The sequence below is a fragment of the Pelodiscus sinensis genome, chromosome 1 (assembly GCF_049634645.1).
Source record: "Pelodiscus sinensis isolate JC-2024 chromosome 1, ASM4963464v1, whole genome shotgun sequence".
In the NCBI taxonomy this organism is placed as follows: domain Eukaryota; kingdom Metazoa; phylum Chordata; order Testudines; family Trionychidae; genus Pelodiscus; species Pelodiscus sinensis.
The window spans coordinates 265,927,730-265,943,930 of NC_134711.1; the positions used below are offsets into that span (position 1 = coordinate 265,927,730).

The window sequence follows — 16,201 nt, forward strand, 5'->3', positions numbered from 1 at the left end:
CTTACAAATAGTTTCAATATTTTCTGTTTTTCAAAATATGTACTTTTGGAGCCCAAAATTTCCATGCTAGATCTTACATTCTGTAGGATGATTTGGGATTTGTAATAGTTAAAATGGATTTTGCACCTGTGAGCTACTGTATTTGGCAGTACGAAGGCATGCCTTGATCAGTTTCTTACATTCACATTCGGTATATTTTACTCACAAGTATAAATTTCTAAGCAAATTAGAGCCAGATTTTCTGATGTATATTTCTGAGACAAATTCCATAGTTGCAGAATGGAATCACTCTATTCAGAGCACTGACTCTATTTTGACAATTATAAAAAGTGTACTTGCAGACACTGCTTTGTTTCAAGAGATTTTATATTTTCCAAAAGTAATGTTAAGGCAATACAAATGTGTCTGTTTTCTAGACAAAATTTGGCTAAGAAATTCAATTTTTACTGTCTTTGTATATTCTTCAAAGAGGAAGTGGGTCTGGCCCACGAAAGCTCATCATCTAATAAACCATCTTGTTAGTCTTTAAAGTGCTACATTGTCCTGCATTTTGCAAAGAGTTCTCAAGGCTGAATAAAACTTTCAGTAGCTTTTGTAATATGTTATGCCATGGATAGGAAAAAAAACAAGTACAAACACAGTGCTTACATTGCATACTCAAGCACAGCATGATATTGCTGAAATAGAGTCTTTATTTCTGAAACATTCCAAAACAGCAGTATACACAGTTGTAATCAAATATTAAATCATATGCCATTATAAGAAAGCATAGATTAGTGCAATTGGATTTGTAAAAGGTCTATCAAAAAGATTTATTTGCATTAAAATTCATTCATTTCCCATAAGCAACCATTATTAAAACATTACAGTTTTATTTTTTTTGTAACAAAGTATTGAAAAACTAACTGTAATTTAGTGACCATTGCACCTTTTAAGTGAAATGTGGTTTGTCCTGCCATTATAAATACAAAACACTATGATAATAAATTAACATTTGAATAAATGGATGAAAAACAAAATTATGTATGGCAGTTTCCAGTGAATGCTACTTTTTTGTGCTTCTGGAACATAAATATTACTTTTTAAATATTGCCCATGGTATGTTTTTGAAAGGATATGTTCCTAGTGCTAAAAAATAGTGCATTACCAGAAAAATATTATTTATGGCACACACAAAAATTAAACTCTCTGTGTTGTTCAAGCAAATGTGAAAGAAATTAAGTGCAAAAAATAAAATTCTCAGAAACACTTAAAAAAAATCCAAGTGCATAATGTAGGCCCCCAAATTTGCAACAAAATGCATAATATCTTTACAAAGTACACTGAATAAATTACCCTATTATATGACAAAGCTGTTTGAAATAGTGGCATTTTTTAGTTCTCTCAAAGAAAGTAAGTCCGGTAGTTTGAACATTTATAAAAAATTCTTAAGTTCTAAATGACAATACTGCAACTGTTTGTTAACACTGCAGTTTTCCAGGCAAATGACTAAGTGCAATATTTAGTTTTTAATGTTCATTTTTAAAAAGTGACAGGGTATATGGATATTCTTACATATTAAAATTCAATGGAAAACAGTGTTGTGGGACCCTCCCTTCCTGTGACATAGCTACCCAGCCCGCTGGGTAATAGAAACCACATTATTTCTTTTCCGTTGTTCAGGGGCAGCTGACATCAATAGCAGCCATCTCTCCAGTTTCCATCTCGTAGAGTACTAAGAGAAGAAAGAGGCTTTGGAGGCTGAAGAAAGCTGTTTAAAAAAAAAAGCCATATTTCAGGCAAGAGAACAGGAAGGTATATATTAGTCATCTATATAATGAAGCTTGCCTTGTAGGGGATCCCATAGGTACATGCATGCACATTCTTCCACGGCACACTTTCATCTCTATGCTAATATTTTATAAATGGCAGAACTAAGGACCTGGGGTGAAATCCTACCCATACTGAAGTCAGTGGGAGTTTTGCTAATGACTTCGATGGGAGCAATATTTCAATCCTAAACCAGAGGGTGTGGCTCTTTTGACTTGACACAGGAACAGTATGGTCTGGCATAAAAAGGTAAATCCTGTCAATCCTTCTTTTCCGACTCATCAACTCTTCTCTTTTCTTCAATATTTTGCCCTGTTCATCCTAGTCTTCTCCACATATAAAGAAAAAAAGGCTCATTTCTTGTTTTAGCCCTCTCCCCACTGTTCTCCCCACAAGGCACAAAAACTACATCCTTCTCACTAACACCAGTATTGAAAAAGATCTGCAAAGGCAGCCCTCTCCTGTGCAATCTCACCTCTTTTAGGAAGTTCACACAGGTGGGACAGGCTGGGGACTTAGTAACAATTCTGTTGGCGATACACAAGATCAAACAAAACCTCCCTCCCTCTCTCATAACTATTTTGGTTCTGCAGCACTACAGGTTGTAGCTCCTTAAACTGGGACCCTCTGGTCCAGCAACATCCGCCAAAGAGCCCAGGAACAGGGAAATCAGGAGCCTGCAGCAGGGGATGTCAACTCAGCTGGAATCCCTACGTCAGGGGTGGGCAACATGGAGGGGAGTTCTGGTCCCAGCAGGCTGGTCTCAGCCAGGGTGCTACAGCTCCGGCTGTGGAGCTCCAGTGGCAGGCAAGAAGCACCAGCTCCAGCTTCAGCCAGGGAGCCCCAGCTTGAGGAGTCCTGGTTGGGCAAGTGGCAGGGGCTGGAACCCTAGTATAGGGGCAGCAGGGGTCATGAGAGGAGCGATCGCCCCTGGTCCAGCAAATCCCCTGATTCAGGACTGGTCAGGTCCAACTTGCAATAGGATTAAAAATCAGTGCAAATACGTTTCTGTTACCAGAAACAATAGTGTGTGTGTCAATACAAACAAACTGCAAAAAATAATTTCAGCTTAAAAACAGAGGGATATGGGTATATTCCCCCACATAAAATGTTGTGCTCAATATGCATTTGAAAAATATCAGTATGGGGTTTTTTTCTGTCAATGGCAGCATATTGTCCCTGAAGAGAGAATCTTCCTGAAACTGGCTTATTCCAAGTTTTAAAAACTTCATCAAAAAAGAAAAGCTGGGCAACATTAGCGGCATAATGCAACCGATAGTTAAATAACAGATATTTATTATTAATTCCTTAGCAATTAACTATTCCTCAAATCTTCAAATATGACTGAAGACAGCTACTTAAAATGAGATTTAAAGAGAACCTGCCTGGAACAAGTAGCCTGACACTGTATCCAACTCTGCTCGATCTGCTTTTTTAACCATTTCATGGAGGCTATATACATTTTACAAACCCCATATTTTGATTACATCACTTTGCTAAAATTAAATGGGGGAGGGGGCTAGGAGGCTGCATCCCAGGGGTGAGGCTGGAAATGTCAGTGGATATGGTGATTTGAAATCTGCCAAGAGAGCCACCAGCAACAAGCACTGGGGGAGTCATAGCCTGAAAAGTCAGTTTTCATCCTCTCAGATCCTGATTCTCTCCCTTTCCTGCTCCCCCACTAGCCACAACTATTGCTGAATCTGCAGCCTCCTCTCATGTCAGGAACCCTGAGATGCATGAAGGGGGCAGCCTGCTGCAAGAAAGATTAAATCAATAAGTAAACAGCAGACATGAATATTTATTTTTGCTTTGCTCTGCAGACAGTGGTTCTGGTCATTTGCAGTAGGCTGAAACAGCAAGAGCTCTCCCTATATCATTACTAAGAGGTGGAACTGAGCTTCCGTCAGTTTTCTTTACTTTCATAACCCCGTTTGGCTTCTCTCACACACTTTTCTCCCTCTCAGTGTCCAACACCGTAGGGTTCCCTGCTCCCTTCTGGGTCCTTTGATAGAGCCTTAGGGCACCAGAAAAGAAAATGTATCCCTTACACACAAGCTCTTCCTGGCAGCTTAAGCATTTCCAACACCATTAATTCCCAGTTTATGTTGCAACAAGGCAGAAAAGAAGGGCTGAAATTTAGAGTAAATTATGTGAACCATTGGGGCTAGGTAGGAGAGAGAGGGCTAACCAACTACTGTAGCGTACAGTTGAGCTACACCACATTATTTCAACTGTCAACAGTATTAGAAAAGATGCAGAACTATAAAATGGCACTTTGTATAATGAAACTAATCACTTAGAGCTCTCTCAAAGGAAAAGCTACTGCCATAACTAACAGCCTGCTAGCAGCGCTAAAAGCATTTACATATTTTGTAAGTAGGAAAGAGATGCTTTTATTTTCTCAAAAATGATTGTTTACATAAAACATACTGGCTGTAAGGCAGAAAGCAAGCAACCCAGCTTCTTCTCCATGAGGGGCTGAGAGGGAAAGCAGTTCAGCCAAATGCTTACTCCCCTCAAAGAAACCTGGGAGGAGACAGAAGGCCATTAAACTTCCTCTAAGGGCCAACAAAGGGAAGGCTCAAAGTACTTGTGGCAGGCTATTTGCTTAGCAGGGATAGGTGAAGACTCAACAGCTAGGGTCATACAGCATGAAGCCAGTACTGGTAGGCCAGGAAAAGTTACCACACTTCTGTCTTAGGTAATTCTTTTGCACAGTCTTCCTCTCTTGCTTTTGGTCAAAATAAATCTAATTAATTAGGCTTTCCATTTAGACACAGAGCTAACATGATAGGATATAAGCATGGAAAGAGGTAAAAGAGAGTAAGAATTATAACAATACATAGACTGGTTACACATCTGTGCTGCTTTGTTTTTTTATATTTTCTTATTAATTTATTTAATTGTGTTCAAAGTATTTAATCAAGAATTCTGTTTGTTTGATTTTGTAGCTGATTTTAGTAAGCAGTATCTTCATACAATATGGGTGACTCATCTCCGTTTAAGAGTATCCTTTGCTAGTCAATTCTAGCTGCCAATACTACTGACAACCATGGCTTCAGCAACTTTAGCAACTCATACTTTAACATCTTCTGTCCTGAAGTTTTGCATGCCTTAGGAAACTGAGTTAAAAAAGAGAATGTGAAGTTGGGGGAAAGAAAACAAGAAGACAAAAAAACCTTGTGATGGGGCGTACTTGCACCACACTAGGGATGAAAAGGATAAGAAAGCATTCTTGGTGGCAAGAGCCATGCCCCCTTGCTCTTGCTGGGCATGCTCCAACTGTGGCTGCAGTATAAAAAGGGAGCAGCCTAGCTCAGTCTGTGCTGACCACAGAGGAACAAGGATGCACTTTGCCAGCTCCATCTGAGGAACAGCCAGGATTCTGGATTGTGACAGCAGGAAATACCGAGACCCGGACAAACAGCCAGGTACCTGTGGATACCCCAGGGAAATTACAGACACCCCCAAGATCAATTGCAGGAATCACAGTAGGAAGTAGCCCAGAGAGGGACCAGCCAATGCTCCTGGAGCAGTCGGCATGTGGATTCCCCACTGACTTAGTGGTGAACCCATCTGTCATTTCCCAGGCCCTATGCTAGGACCTCATGGAGTGAGGAGGACCCTGGTCACTGTATCCCTCCATCCTCTTTGAGGGGCAGCCCACCAAACCCTTTCCTATTGACTATGGCCACTAGGCAGCACTTCCCTGCAGCCAACAGGTGCCCTAGTGAGTCTGGCCACTGAACCATGCAGCTCTAAGGCTAAGGGCAGCCATATTGATTTAACTGTGTCCTTGCCCTACCTCCAGAATGAGAAGTTTACTTGCCCTGTGACAGACCTATTTCAGTTTCTATTCTAGAAAAGAGAGAGAGAATCCAGCAGGGAACAAAGAAGCAAACAAAGGCTACATTGTAAATCTAATGGTATATGCTTCACTGAAAAGGAAACAGTTCTTTTTTCTTCACATCTCCTTTGTACCAACACTCAGCCAAACAGTGGAATTACGAGTGTAAATAAAAACACTAACGGAAAACTGTGAATCAGCGGTGTTTTTCTGGATCTAGACAATATCTAGTTGAGATTTGGGCATGGATCAGAGTAAAGTGGCCAAAGCCTACGTCAAACAAGATCAAGGTGATATACTGTGAACTGTAGGAAGCAGCTGTAAGAGACGGCAAAAGTATCTGAGGGAATCCATCCCCCCCATCAGTCATAAGAGTTCATAATTTAAGGTTTATTTTAGATCTGCACCTGGTGTAGGATGATCACATCACAGTCTTACTTAAGCTTATTCTGTTGCTCTACATGGGCTATCCCTTAAAACCATTTGGAAACGTATGTAGGTCCAGAATTTAGCAGCTCGTACATTTATCTCGGAGCAAATGACATTAGGGCTCTGGATCTGCACTAATTGCTTACTGGTTTCTGCAGTCTGGAATTTAAAAGGTATTGGTCATGACCTACACAGCCCCAGAAGGTGTGGAACCTAGCTACCTGACACACCATATCTTTCACCGAGCCATCCTGCCACAGCTGCAGTCAGAAGTGCAACCCCATTGCTTTAAAAAAGAGGGAGCTCTCAGCAAGCCATTCTCTGGGGAGACTCTGGGACACTGGAATTTGCTCACACCATTTGCTCAATTACCTTCGAGGCACATTGCACAAGCTATTATTTTAAACAAGGTTGGGAGAGGGGAGGCTGTGATTACTTAACACTACTGAGTGGTTATCACTATGTAAGTTTAGTTAATTGTTAGGTTCATTGGGGTTTATGAGTGGGCAGTTTTTATTGGAGAGAGAAAGGCATGTACAGAGAGGACAGAATTCTGTGCAGCATCAGTAACCTGTAAAGGAAATACTGTTTAAAAGCCTTAATTCAGACTTCTTAAAAAAAAAAAAGAAAGAAAGAAAGAAAGAGAAGAGTCTCCAAAGCCAAAGCGTCTCCAAAGCCAAAGCTAGCCACATGTAAATGAGATGCATTTAACTCTTTGCATTAATAAAGAGAATTCTCTTACCTTCGAACTGGCTGTGCAATTTTACTTCTGGGTATGCTACTCCCACTTAGGGCTAATGAGGGTCTTGGAAGAGCACTACGTCCTACAGTCCCAGGATTCGCAGTCTTGTTTGGCATTGGGATTCCAGTATTAGAATATAACTGTAAGTTACTGGATAAGGGAATACTACTGCTGCCTTGTACAGTCGGGCTTACATAAGCCGTAGCTTTGAGAGGCTGTCTGACAGACACAGGAAAATGTCCCACGCTATGGACTCTGTGCTGAAGTTGTCCTGGAGATGGAACTGGGTGGTAACAAAAGAAGTACACAATGTCAGCACATAACACATAGTACCAAGTATTAGCACTTATTTCTAAAAAGTCTGTACAGTGGTGCATCTTTGTTTTAATCAAACCAGCTGTAAACAAGTTAAACATTTAGATCTAATACAAATAAACTGGACTAACAGTTGCAGTGTGTAAGTAAAAATTTAAAAACTCTACTACCAAAGAAAAATAAGAGCATCAGACAAAAATCCTATTCTCTACTTCTCGCTCCTCTTTTGCTCTGAAATGATTCTAGGTAACAACAAACTATAATTCTCTAATGTAATTAAAGTTTTAACATAATAGATTAGCTGAACTTGTAATTTACTAGAAGATTTACCCAGTGTTGCTCAGGTTCTTAACTCAAATTTTTCTTTTAATCTCAAATATACAGTAAATATGTTGCAAAGCTTTTGCCAGCAGATGGCTCCCTATTAGGGATGTAAAATCCCATTTAATTAGTTTGACTTAACATTTAACTGATTAAACAGGGCAGGCTGGAGCAGTCTCTCCAGCAGTGGCTGCTCCAGCCCCACAGAAATGCTGGAGGGGGCAGCAGCAGTGGAGGGGGCTGCTGGCTCCCAGCACAGGCAGCCTAGGAGTCATTAGCCTCACACAGGGGGGAATTAGCAGTGGGGGGAGAGGCTGCCACTTCTGGCATTTGCACGGGTTGGGAGCTGGCAGCCCTTCCCGCCCTCTTCCCATCCCACTATGAGGCTACTGACTCCCAGCCAACCCTGCACTTGCAGCTGGCCACTGCATTAAAAGGGTGATGCTTACTGGGTAACTGGTTATCCATTCACATCCCTATCCCCTACCGCACAAAATAAGATCCTCATTGGTTGGGTCCTTAACTCAACTAATTTTTGTTTTTCTTCATTTCAATCAGTGCTCTGAGCATGAGGGGTTCAGTATGCAAGCTGCCCCAGGGAGAGAAGACAACCCCAGCTGTCTCTCACTGCAGCAGCTTGAAGCCAGGTGACAAGTGCCTCTCCATAGTTGTTGCAGCTCCACCAGACTATCCCTCCTCTGGCTGTGCATGTCCCCCGGCTAGGAAGGGCAGGTCCAGGTTTGTCTGCCTCCTGCACTCCCCATCCAGAGTGAGCAATACAGCAAACTGTGCACTTTCCCCTGGTTCCCTTATGAAGGGGAACAGCCAGCAATGTTCCATATGAATCAGGGGGAGGCAGGGAGCTTACATATCCTTCCTCAAGGGCTCCTGGGGAGTGGGAAGCTTGGGGCTGGGGCAATTCCAGCAGGGGAGGGGTGTGCCCCCCAGCCAGCCCTTTTCACCTGCTTGGTGATTATGTCTCTTTTCTTTTGGATTTTATAAGAAGTAATCCCATTCTGGGCAAATCCCATGTTCCTGGCACAACCAACCCTTTACCTTGGTTTAAGTTATGGTAAGAGGAAGCTGCTGCATTCCGAATTTAGTGGCCGTAGTTCTTACCATTTAGGAGGAGTTCTTGAACAGACTCACTCATGCCCAGACAGACTCACTCAAATATATAGTAGAAGATTATTTTCCCTTATCACTAAAAAGTCAGTCATTATCAATGCTACTTTTCCCATACTAACACAATTGTTTTGGCATTACAAAAAACATTTGTATAGGTCTATGTTTCATGAATAAAAATAGCCAAAAGTTATAAAAAGCGTCATGAATATAACAGCACTTTCTACATGCAGTGTTACACAAACTATTATTTAAATCAGTGCTGAAAGATCCACAAGCTTTATATGGATTCTCTACACAACTCTGCCCTCTTGTGTGCATCTTGTGGATTTTATGATCCATGAGATAGAAACTAAACACCAAAAGGGCATCATTCATTTAAAACACCTAGACTATGTCCACACTGAAGGCTTTTTGCACAAGAACAGCTGTTCATGCGCAAAAACTTGCAGAGCGCTACACTGACGCACATTCTTGCGCAAGTAAATTTACAGTACAGTGTCAGAAAAAGAGGGCTTCTTGAGCAAGAGTTATTCCTCTCCCCATGAGGAATAAGCCTTTTTGCACAAGAGCTCTTGCGCAAGAAGGCAGTGTGGACAGGCAACATGGATTTCTTGCGCAAGAAACCCCTATAGCTAAAATGGCTATCAGAGCTTTCTTGCACAAGAGAGCGTCCACACTGCCATGGACGCTCTTGCGCAAAAGGTCATGGCAGAGTGGACACACTCTTCTGCAAGAATTCTTGTGCAAAACAATTCTTGCGCAAGAAGCCTGCAGTGTAGACGTAGCCCTAAGGTATTGTTTCTAAACCAGGCTAGGTGTACATCAGGTCTTCCAGATATCTTCCTAGTTTTACAACAGGCTATATAAAAAAGCACTAGTGAAATCAGTAAAACTATAGTTTCATACAATGACTTGTTTATCGTGTTCTATATATTTATACACTGAAATAAAAAGTACAATATTTATATTCTAATTGTTTTATTTTTATCATTATACGGTAAAATAAGAGTAAGCAATTTTTCGATAACAGTGTGCTGTGGCTGATTTTGTAAACAAGAAGTTTCCAAGTGAGATGAAACATGGGGCATGCAAGACAGATCAGATTCCTGAAAAGATCACAGTAGTTTGGAAAGGTTAAGAGTCACTGATCTTATGACCATTCAGCACCTGGGAACAAGCCTCCCAGCCTGGGTCCACAAACTCATGCTAGCAGGTCACTAAAAATAAATTGTTCTATAGATGCTGCCACTTGGGCTATGACATCTGAGGGTGTGAAGTCAAAGCACCACCTACAGCTTTGGATAAAATATTTCACAGCTGCAGAAAGAAGTAGGTTGCAGGACAGCAAGGAGCAGAAGAAGACATATACTTACTGCAGGACTGTATTTTGGAAATACCATTACCGGCTCCATGTAAGTTGGAATCAAAACTTTGACTGTTCCTCACAGAGACTGGAGAGCTAGCATTGTTATTAATGGTGGGAGTACTTGGCATCCGAGCTAAGTTAGGCATGCTTCTTCTGAGTTTATCTAAAGCAAAAGCAAACCATAGTCATGTCAAGATTTCCATCACAAACATCTGACTTCCACAGACAGTTAAAATTAGAGAAAAAATTATTTCAAAAAGAAGAAATGTGCTGTCTCCATGGTAAATGGCATACATTAAATATTGTTTGTTTACTGCATGAACCCTTCTGATTAATCTATTAACATAGCTAACCAATCAAATATCATTCCATATCAACTTAAAAAGAGTCACGGTGTTGCAAAGAAAAGATGAAAATTAGTTCCTCTTATTTATCTCCCAAGACCTGTGTTTAGAATTCCTCACTGCATCAGGTACAGTTATGACACACTTAATATCTCAAGGTATGGCATCATCAACTGATACAAGAGTTACAAAAAACCGTTACAAACACAGAAGACGATGATTCTCTGAATGCCCATTACCATGAGTCACGCTGTTACCCTCTCTCTCCAGTGAGACAGGGATTTGCTTCTGCCTGAGTGTCAGCTTCTTGATACCTGCAGCCTGTTAGCCACTAAACAGCTTCCTCTAGGTTTGTCATTCTAACAAGGCTCGGATACACTCAGCAAAGCCACACCGGGTGCATAAATATAAGAGGTTTTATTGCCACGGCATATTACGCCTCACAGCCTTCACGTGTTACTAAATATGTGCTTCTCACTGTGGAGAAGCAAGCAATTAAGCAAGCAAGCAAGCAAGCAGTCAGGCAAGCAAGAAAGAATCCAATGTTTACGCCCCTTTTGCTACAGACAGTCCCGGACCCTCCGTCCATATTCTCAAGGGCTAGCAGCAGGCACTGCTCCAGCGTGGTGAGTTCCTGGGCACCCACACGACCTAGGTCCACAGGTGAGACTGTTCCCCGGATCAGTGCCTTTTGGCCGTCTTATAATTATTCCTTTCTTAGGGGCGTAAACATCCACAGGCAGATTCCAGCAGGAAACACCACTGCTATCTAGTTCTCATACCTCAAGTCCTTAGACCTAATTATTTCACAATTTGTTTATGTTGCTATGGAGGCCCTTAGCAACATAAACAAACATCACTGGTTGAAACTGCCTCACCGTTGTCTCGAGTCGGACCATCTGCGATAAGGTAAAGAGGTAACTGACAGTCAGCCCTGACAGGGCTATACTATGTAAAGAACAATCAGTTTCACACATACAGAATGGAAGCGACTGTCTAGGAAGAAGTCTAGGAAGAAAGAATGTCTAGGAAGAAAGGAATCTAGGGGTTATAGTGGATCACAAGCTAAATATGAGTCAACAGTGTGACGCTGTTGCAAAAAAAGCCAACATGATTCTAGGATGCATTAACAGGAGTGTTGTGAGCAAGACACGAAAAGTCATTCTTCCGCTCTACTCTGCGCTGGTTAGGCCTCAGTTAGTGTATTGTGTCCAGTTCTGGGCATCACATTTCAAAAAAGATGTGGAGAAATTGGAGAGGGTCCAGAGAAGAGCAACAAGAATGATTAAAGGTCTAGAGAACATGACCTATGAAGGAAGACAAAGAATTGGGCTTATTTAGTTTGGAAACTAGAAGATTGAGGGGGGACATTATAGCAGTTTTCAGGTATCTAAAAGGGTGTCATAAGGAGGAGGGAGAAAACTTGTTCATCTTGGCCCCTGAGGATAGAACAAGAAGCAATGGGCTTAAACTGCAGCAAGGGAGGTTTAAATTGGACATTAGGAAAAACTTCCTAACTGTCAGGGAGGTTAAATACTGGAATAAATTGCCCATAGAGGTTGTAGAATCTCCATCTCTGGAGATATTTAAGAGTACGTTAGACAAATGTCTATCAGAGATGGTCTAGACCAGTGGTCCACAATGCGGTTCCCACGGGCACCATGGCGCCTGCCGGGCCATTTCTGTGCGCCCGCCGAGTGATCGGGGCCAGCCCCGCCCCTGGGCACGTGATGCATGGGCGGGGCCAGCCCCTGGGTGTGCAACGTATGGGTGGCCCCGCCCCCGGGTGCACGGTGCAAGGGCTCTACCAGCCCCGGACATGCGGCGTATGGGCGGTACAGGCCCCTGGGCGCACGGCGTATGGGCAGCCCCACCCCCGGGTGCGCAGTACATGGGCTGTGCCGGCCCCAGGCGCATGGTGTATGAGCATTCCCGCCCCGGGCACGTGGCACAGGAGCGGCGCTGGCCCCAGGAGTGCAGCACATGGGTGGTGCTGGCACCAGGCAGGCAGCGTATGGGCGGCCCCACCCCTGGGTGCACAGCGCAACGGCTGTGGCGGCACCGGGCTCGTGGCGTATGGGCAGTGCCAGCCCCTGGGCACACGGCACAGGCATGGCGCCAGCCCCGGGTGTGCGGCAGGTGGGTGATGCCGGCTCCAGGGCGTGCGGCACAGGAGCGGCGCCGGCCCCGGGAGTGCAGCGCATGGGTGGCACCGGCACTGGGCACGTAGCATATGGATGGCTCCGCCCCCGGGTGCCCGGCAGCCCCAAAAGTTTGGGGACCACTGGTCTAGACAGTACTGGGTCCTGCCATGAGGGCAGGGGACTGGACTCGACGACTTCTTGAGGTCCCTTCCAGTCCTAGTATTCTATGCCAGCCCTTACTTCGTCTTGCAGGTTAACAATAGCGAGACTTGGGCCGACAGCCTTGCCAGGCCTCTGGGCAGGTGGGAGGGGGACCCTGCATCACATTCCTGGAAGAGCAGAGCTAGGGCTGGGCAGTCCTCAGCACCACCTGGAGAGGGCCATGCCCCTCTTCCCAGCCAGCCTTCAGTTGCGTTGCACTTTGGCAGTGACCCGGTGTTCTGGTTGACAGGGGCTCTGGCCCCTTTTGTATCATCGCGCCCCAGGGCAGTTGTTCCCTTTACCCCCTCTGTTGGGAGGCCAGACCCCAAGTTCCTTCAAAGTATTCCCCTGTAGTATTCATCTCCTATTCTTCTCTCAGAAATAACAGCTTTACAGCCCCCAAGGGAAGAGCATACATACGCCAGCTTGTATGATTCAGTTTGGGAACAGTTCATTTTTAATACCACAAGTCTGAAATACATTTCCAGTGAAAATGACAAGTTTATCATCAAAAGTCATAATCTGAGAGACAAAGAGTAAGGATAATGGAATAGCAGCTTACTAGAGATTTCTAGAGACTAAATAGGCTATCCTGAAGTCTACATAAATTCAGCTTACCACAAATGCCCTTCGTAGTGCTTCCAAAAATGTAGCCACAGGGCCCAATTACTTCCCAGGTGCAGGATAAGAAGGTGCTTTCCTTATCCTCCAGTTATAGTCCAGTAACACTTTCAAGTGCACCCCCAGACAAGGTTCTTTTCCCTCAGCTGTTTTCCTGTTAAATCTCATAATCCTCCATCTGCATTTGGCACAAACTCAAGATTGTCAAGGAGACAATACCCAATTAACATTACAACAGAAAGATGGGTGAACATCTCTGGTCTGGCAGGAAACCCAGTTGTTCACCTGTGCTGGGGACTAACACGTTGATTCAAATGATAAGAACATATTTCCAGTATCTCTCTCATATTATATAAATGTGTGTATGCACGTGCATGCGTACACATGGGCATGCGCACACACACACACACACGAGAGATATATATGTTTTTCACAATGATTGTGGCTTTAATTTAAGACCACATAGTACTCTAATGAACTAGACTGCTCATACTGTTGTAAAGCAGGCTTTTTCTGTCCACGGCCTTCGCGTATAGCCCATCCTGCCACACAAAGCCCCTCACACAAAACCCAGATATCAGAGGAGCATGGGAAGCACAATGCAGTTTTTGTGAATGGAATTTGACCTTACAGGCATCCTGGAACTCAAAGGCACCAGAAAATAGGGAGGTGAGCATGACTAGATAGTGCCCAGCTGCATTTACAGATAAGCCTCATTTGACCGTAGCTTGACCGGTCTTAGAGGCAAGAGAAAAAGAAAACATAAGGTAATAAAACACAACTGTCTCACACTAACTATGCCCCATCTGGTCCTGTCCATGAGGGGATCACGCATACATCACAAAAATTCCTATAGGGCAGTATTGTCATACTACCTCATCACTAGCCTATCAGGCCCTGCCAAATGCAGACCCTAGCATGGCATCAGACACCGAATTTTTGTATAAAAGACCCTCAATCCCTTTGTTTGACGGAGGTTCCGTGTATTGAGGGCACGTGTCTTTTTTTGCCCGGCTAAAGGATTGATCACCCTGAGGCTGCCTCCCCACCCTTCAAGTCAAATATAGGGGTGCACGAGTCCTGAGCATGCTCCGAGTTCTAGTGTGTCTTTGTGTTATCGTTGCTGGATTTGTAAGTATTGCTTAAATGTATTAGTTATTGGTTTAATTAATAGTTAAATTGTGTTAATTTCACTGTGTAATTCTGTAAAGTGTATCTAAGTTCTGTTAACCACACTGTGTAAATTGTATAATCTTGTGTTGTGTATAGTGTGGTATTTAGGTTAAGTATAAGTGTTAGAAATAGAAGTTCAGGAGTTGTTAAGTTGTAAAAGTAGATTTATGACTAACTCCACCAGCTGCCCTAAAATAACCATACAGGGGCTGTGTGACGGGGCAGCCCCCGCGCCCCGCACTCACCGGGAGCCGTTCCCGGCTTGCTGGGGAGAAGCGGCGGCCCCGCGCCAGTTCCTGCCCTGCGCGGCTTGTTCTGCCACGGGCGGGGCCGAGCAGCAGCCCGGATCAGCTGTGCCCGACTCCACCGCCGCTTCCCCAGCTGTGCCAGAGCTCCGGGCGCTGACACTGCCCGTGGCGCTGACCTGCGCCGGTGCCTTGGCAGGCCAGCCGCCCCCACGGAGTGGGCGGGCCAGCCCCACTACGGAGGACGTCAGGGCGGCGGTACGCTTAAAAAGGGCGCCGCCGCCAGAGACCAGGGGGGAAGGCTGACACGCAGCCGGGAAGAGGAGGCCCCGACAGAGGCACCTCGGACCCCGTCTGCATAGACCCCCCGAGACCCAGTCGACACGGCGGCCCGGCAGCCGGGGAGGTAGGAAGCGACCCAGGGCAAGGTACTGGAACCCAGGGGGTTGGTGTGTTTAGGGGGTTCCATCCCCCACCAACCAGGACTGAGGGGATTGACGCATCCCCCAGACCTTAGGGCCCTGGGTCGGGGCTTGGAGTGAGGGAGGGCCCGCGCCCCCCTACTCTCCCCCCCCCCACGCCAACGCGGACGCCTCTCGCCGTAAGGCGAGCATGGACAGACCCTGCCAGACTCGGGGCAGGGCTCTTGGGTAACTGGGGAGCACAAAGAGGACGAGACCTCGGGTGAGGGAAACCGGAGGGGCGGGCGGAGGACCCTGCGTGGCCCTCGGGGAGGGCCGCGCCTATGCCGCGCCTCTCCACACGCTGGCTTTAGACAAAGTTTTTATTATCATTATATTGTCTTTGTTTTTGTATTTTTGTTAAGCAAATTAGAGACAGTGATTTGGTATGGTTGAGTTGTAATCAAAGAAGTTTGTAATTAGTTAAGTACAGCTAAGTTTAGAGTTTTCTACCCTGTAAAAGCATTGGGCAATTACTAATTTAAAAAAACCATTTGCTAATTCTTAGTTTTGATGAAAAAATCATTCCACTTAATAAAAATAATTTGTTTCACCATCATCCAGTAGTTTTCACTGGGTAGTCAGCTTTAACCCTTGAGGCTCCCATCACATCACCGAACCAAAGTGTAACACACACCAGGATCGAACTATCTTTATAATCCCCTTTTCCAGTTGGCACTGACAGGTTCTTATGGTCACACTTCTCCACTTGTGCCACCATTTTCAATAGCATTTTAGAGGCTACTGGGATACATTACTTTTTCTTCTCTTACACAGATTCCTGAACTTCGAGTATGCTTTCCCTACTCTCTTTCTACTGAACTGTCTAGACCAGTGTTTCCCAATTTTATTTGTCCATGGAACCCTTTTCAGCTTTTCAAGGAACCAAAAAAAAAAAAAAAAGTGTGTGTGTGGGGGGGAGAAGAAGAAGTACACTCACCAATGCATGAAAATCACATTCCTTCCCCAAGACCTCACCCCTTCCTTGAGGGGCCCCATCCTCTTTGTTCCCCTCCTCTCCATTACAGGCAGTCCCCGGGTTACGTACAAGA

The 16,201-nt window shown here is 44.5% G+C and overlaps 1 protein-coding gene across 3 annotated transcripts in view; it reads right to left on the reverse strand.

Moving 5' to 3' along the window:
* Positions 1-644: 644 nt before the first annotated feature.
* Positions 645-16,201, reverse strand: part of SLAIN1 (SLAIN motif family member 1) — a 61,074-nt gene continuing 45,517 nt past the window's right edge. For all 3 annotated transcript variants that reach the window (XM_006116450.4, XM_014570166.3, XM_025181367.2), the window contains 3 exons: positions 9,968-10,123; positions 6,831-7,113; positions 645-1,750 (listed from right to left, as the gene is read on the reverse strand). In XM_006116450.4, coding sequence (XP_006116512.3) covers positions 1,675-1,750; positions 6,831-7,113; positions 9,968-10,123 — 515 coding nt within the window. In that variant the 3' untranslated portion in view covers positions 645-1,674. The remainder of the gene's footprint in view (positions 1,751-6,830; positions 7,114-9,967; positions 10,124-16,201) is intronic.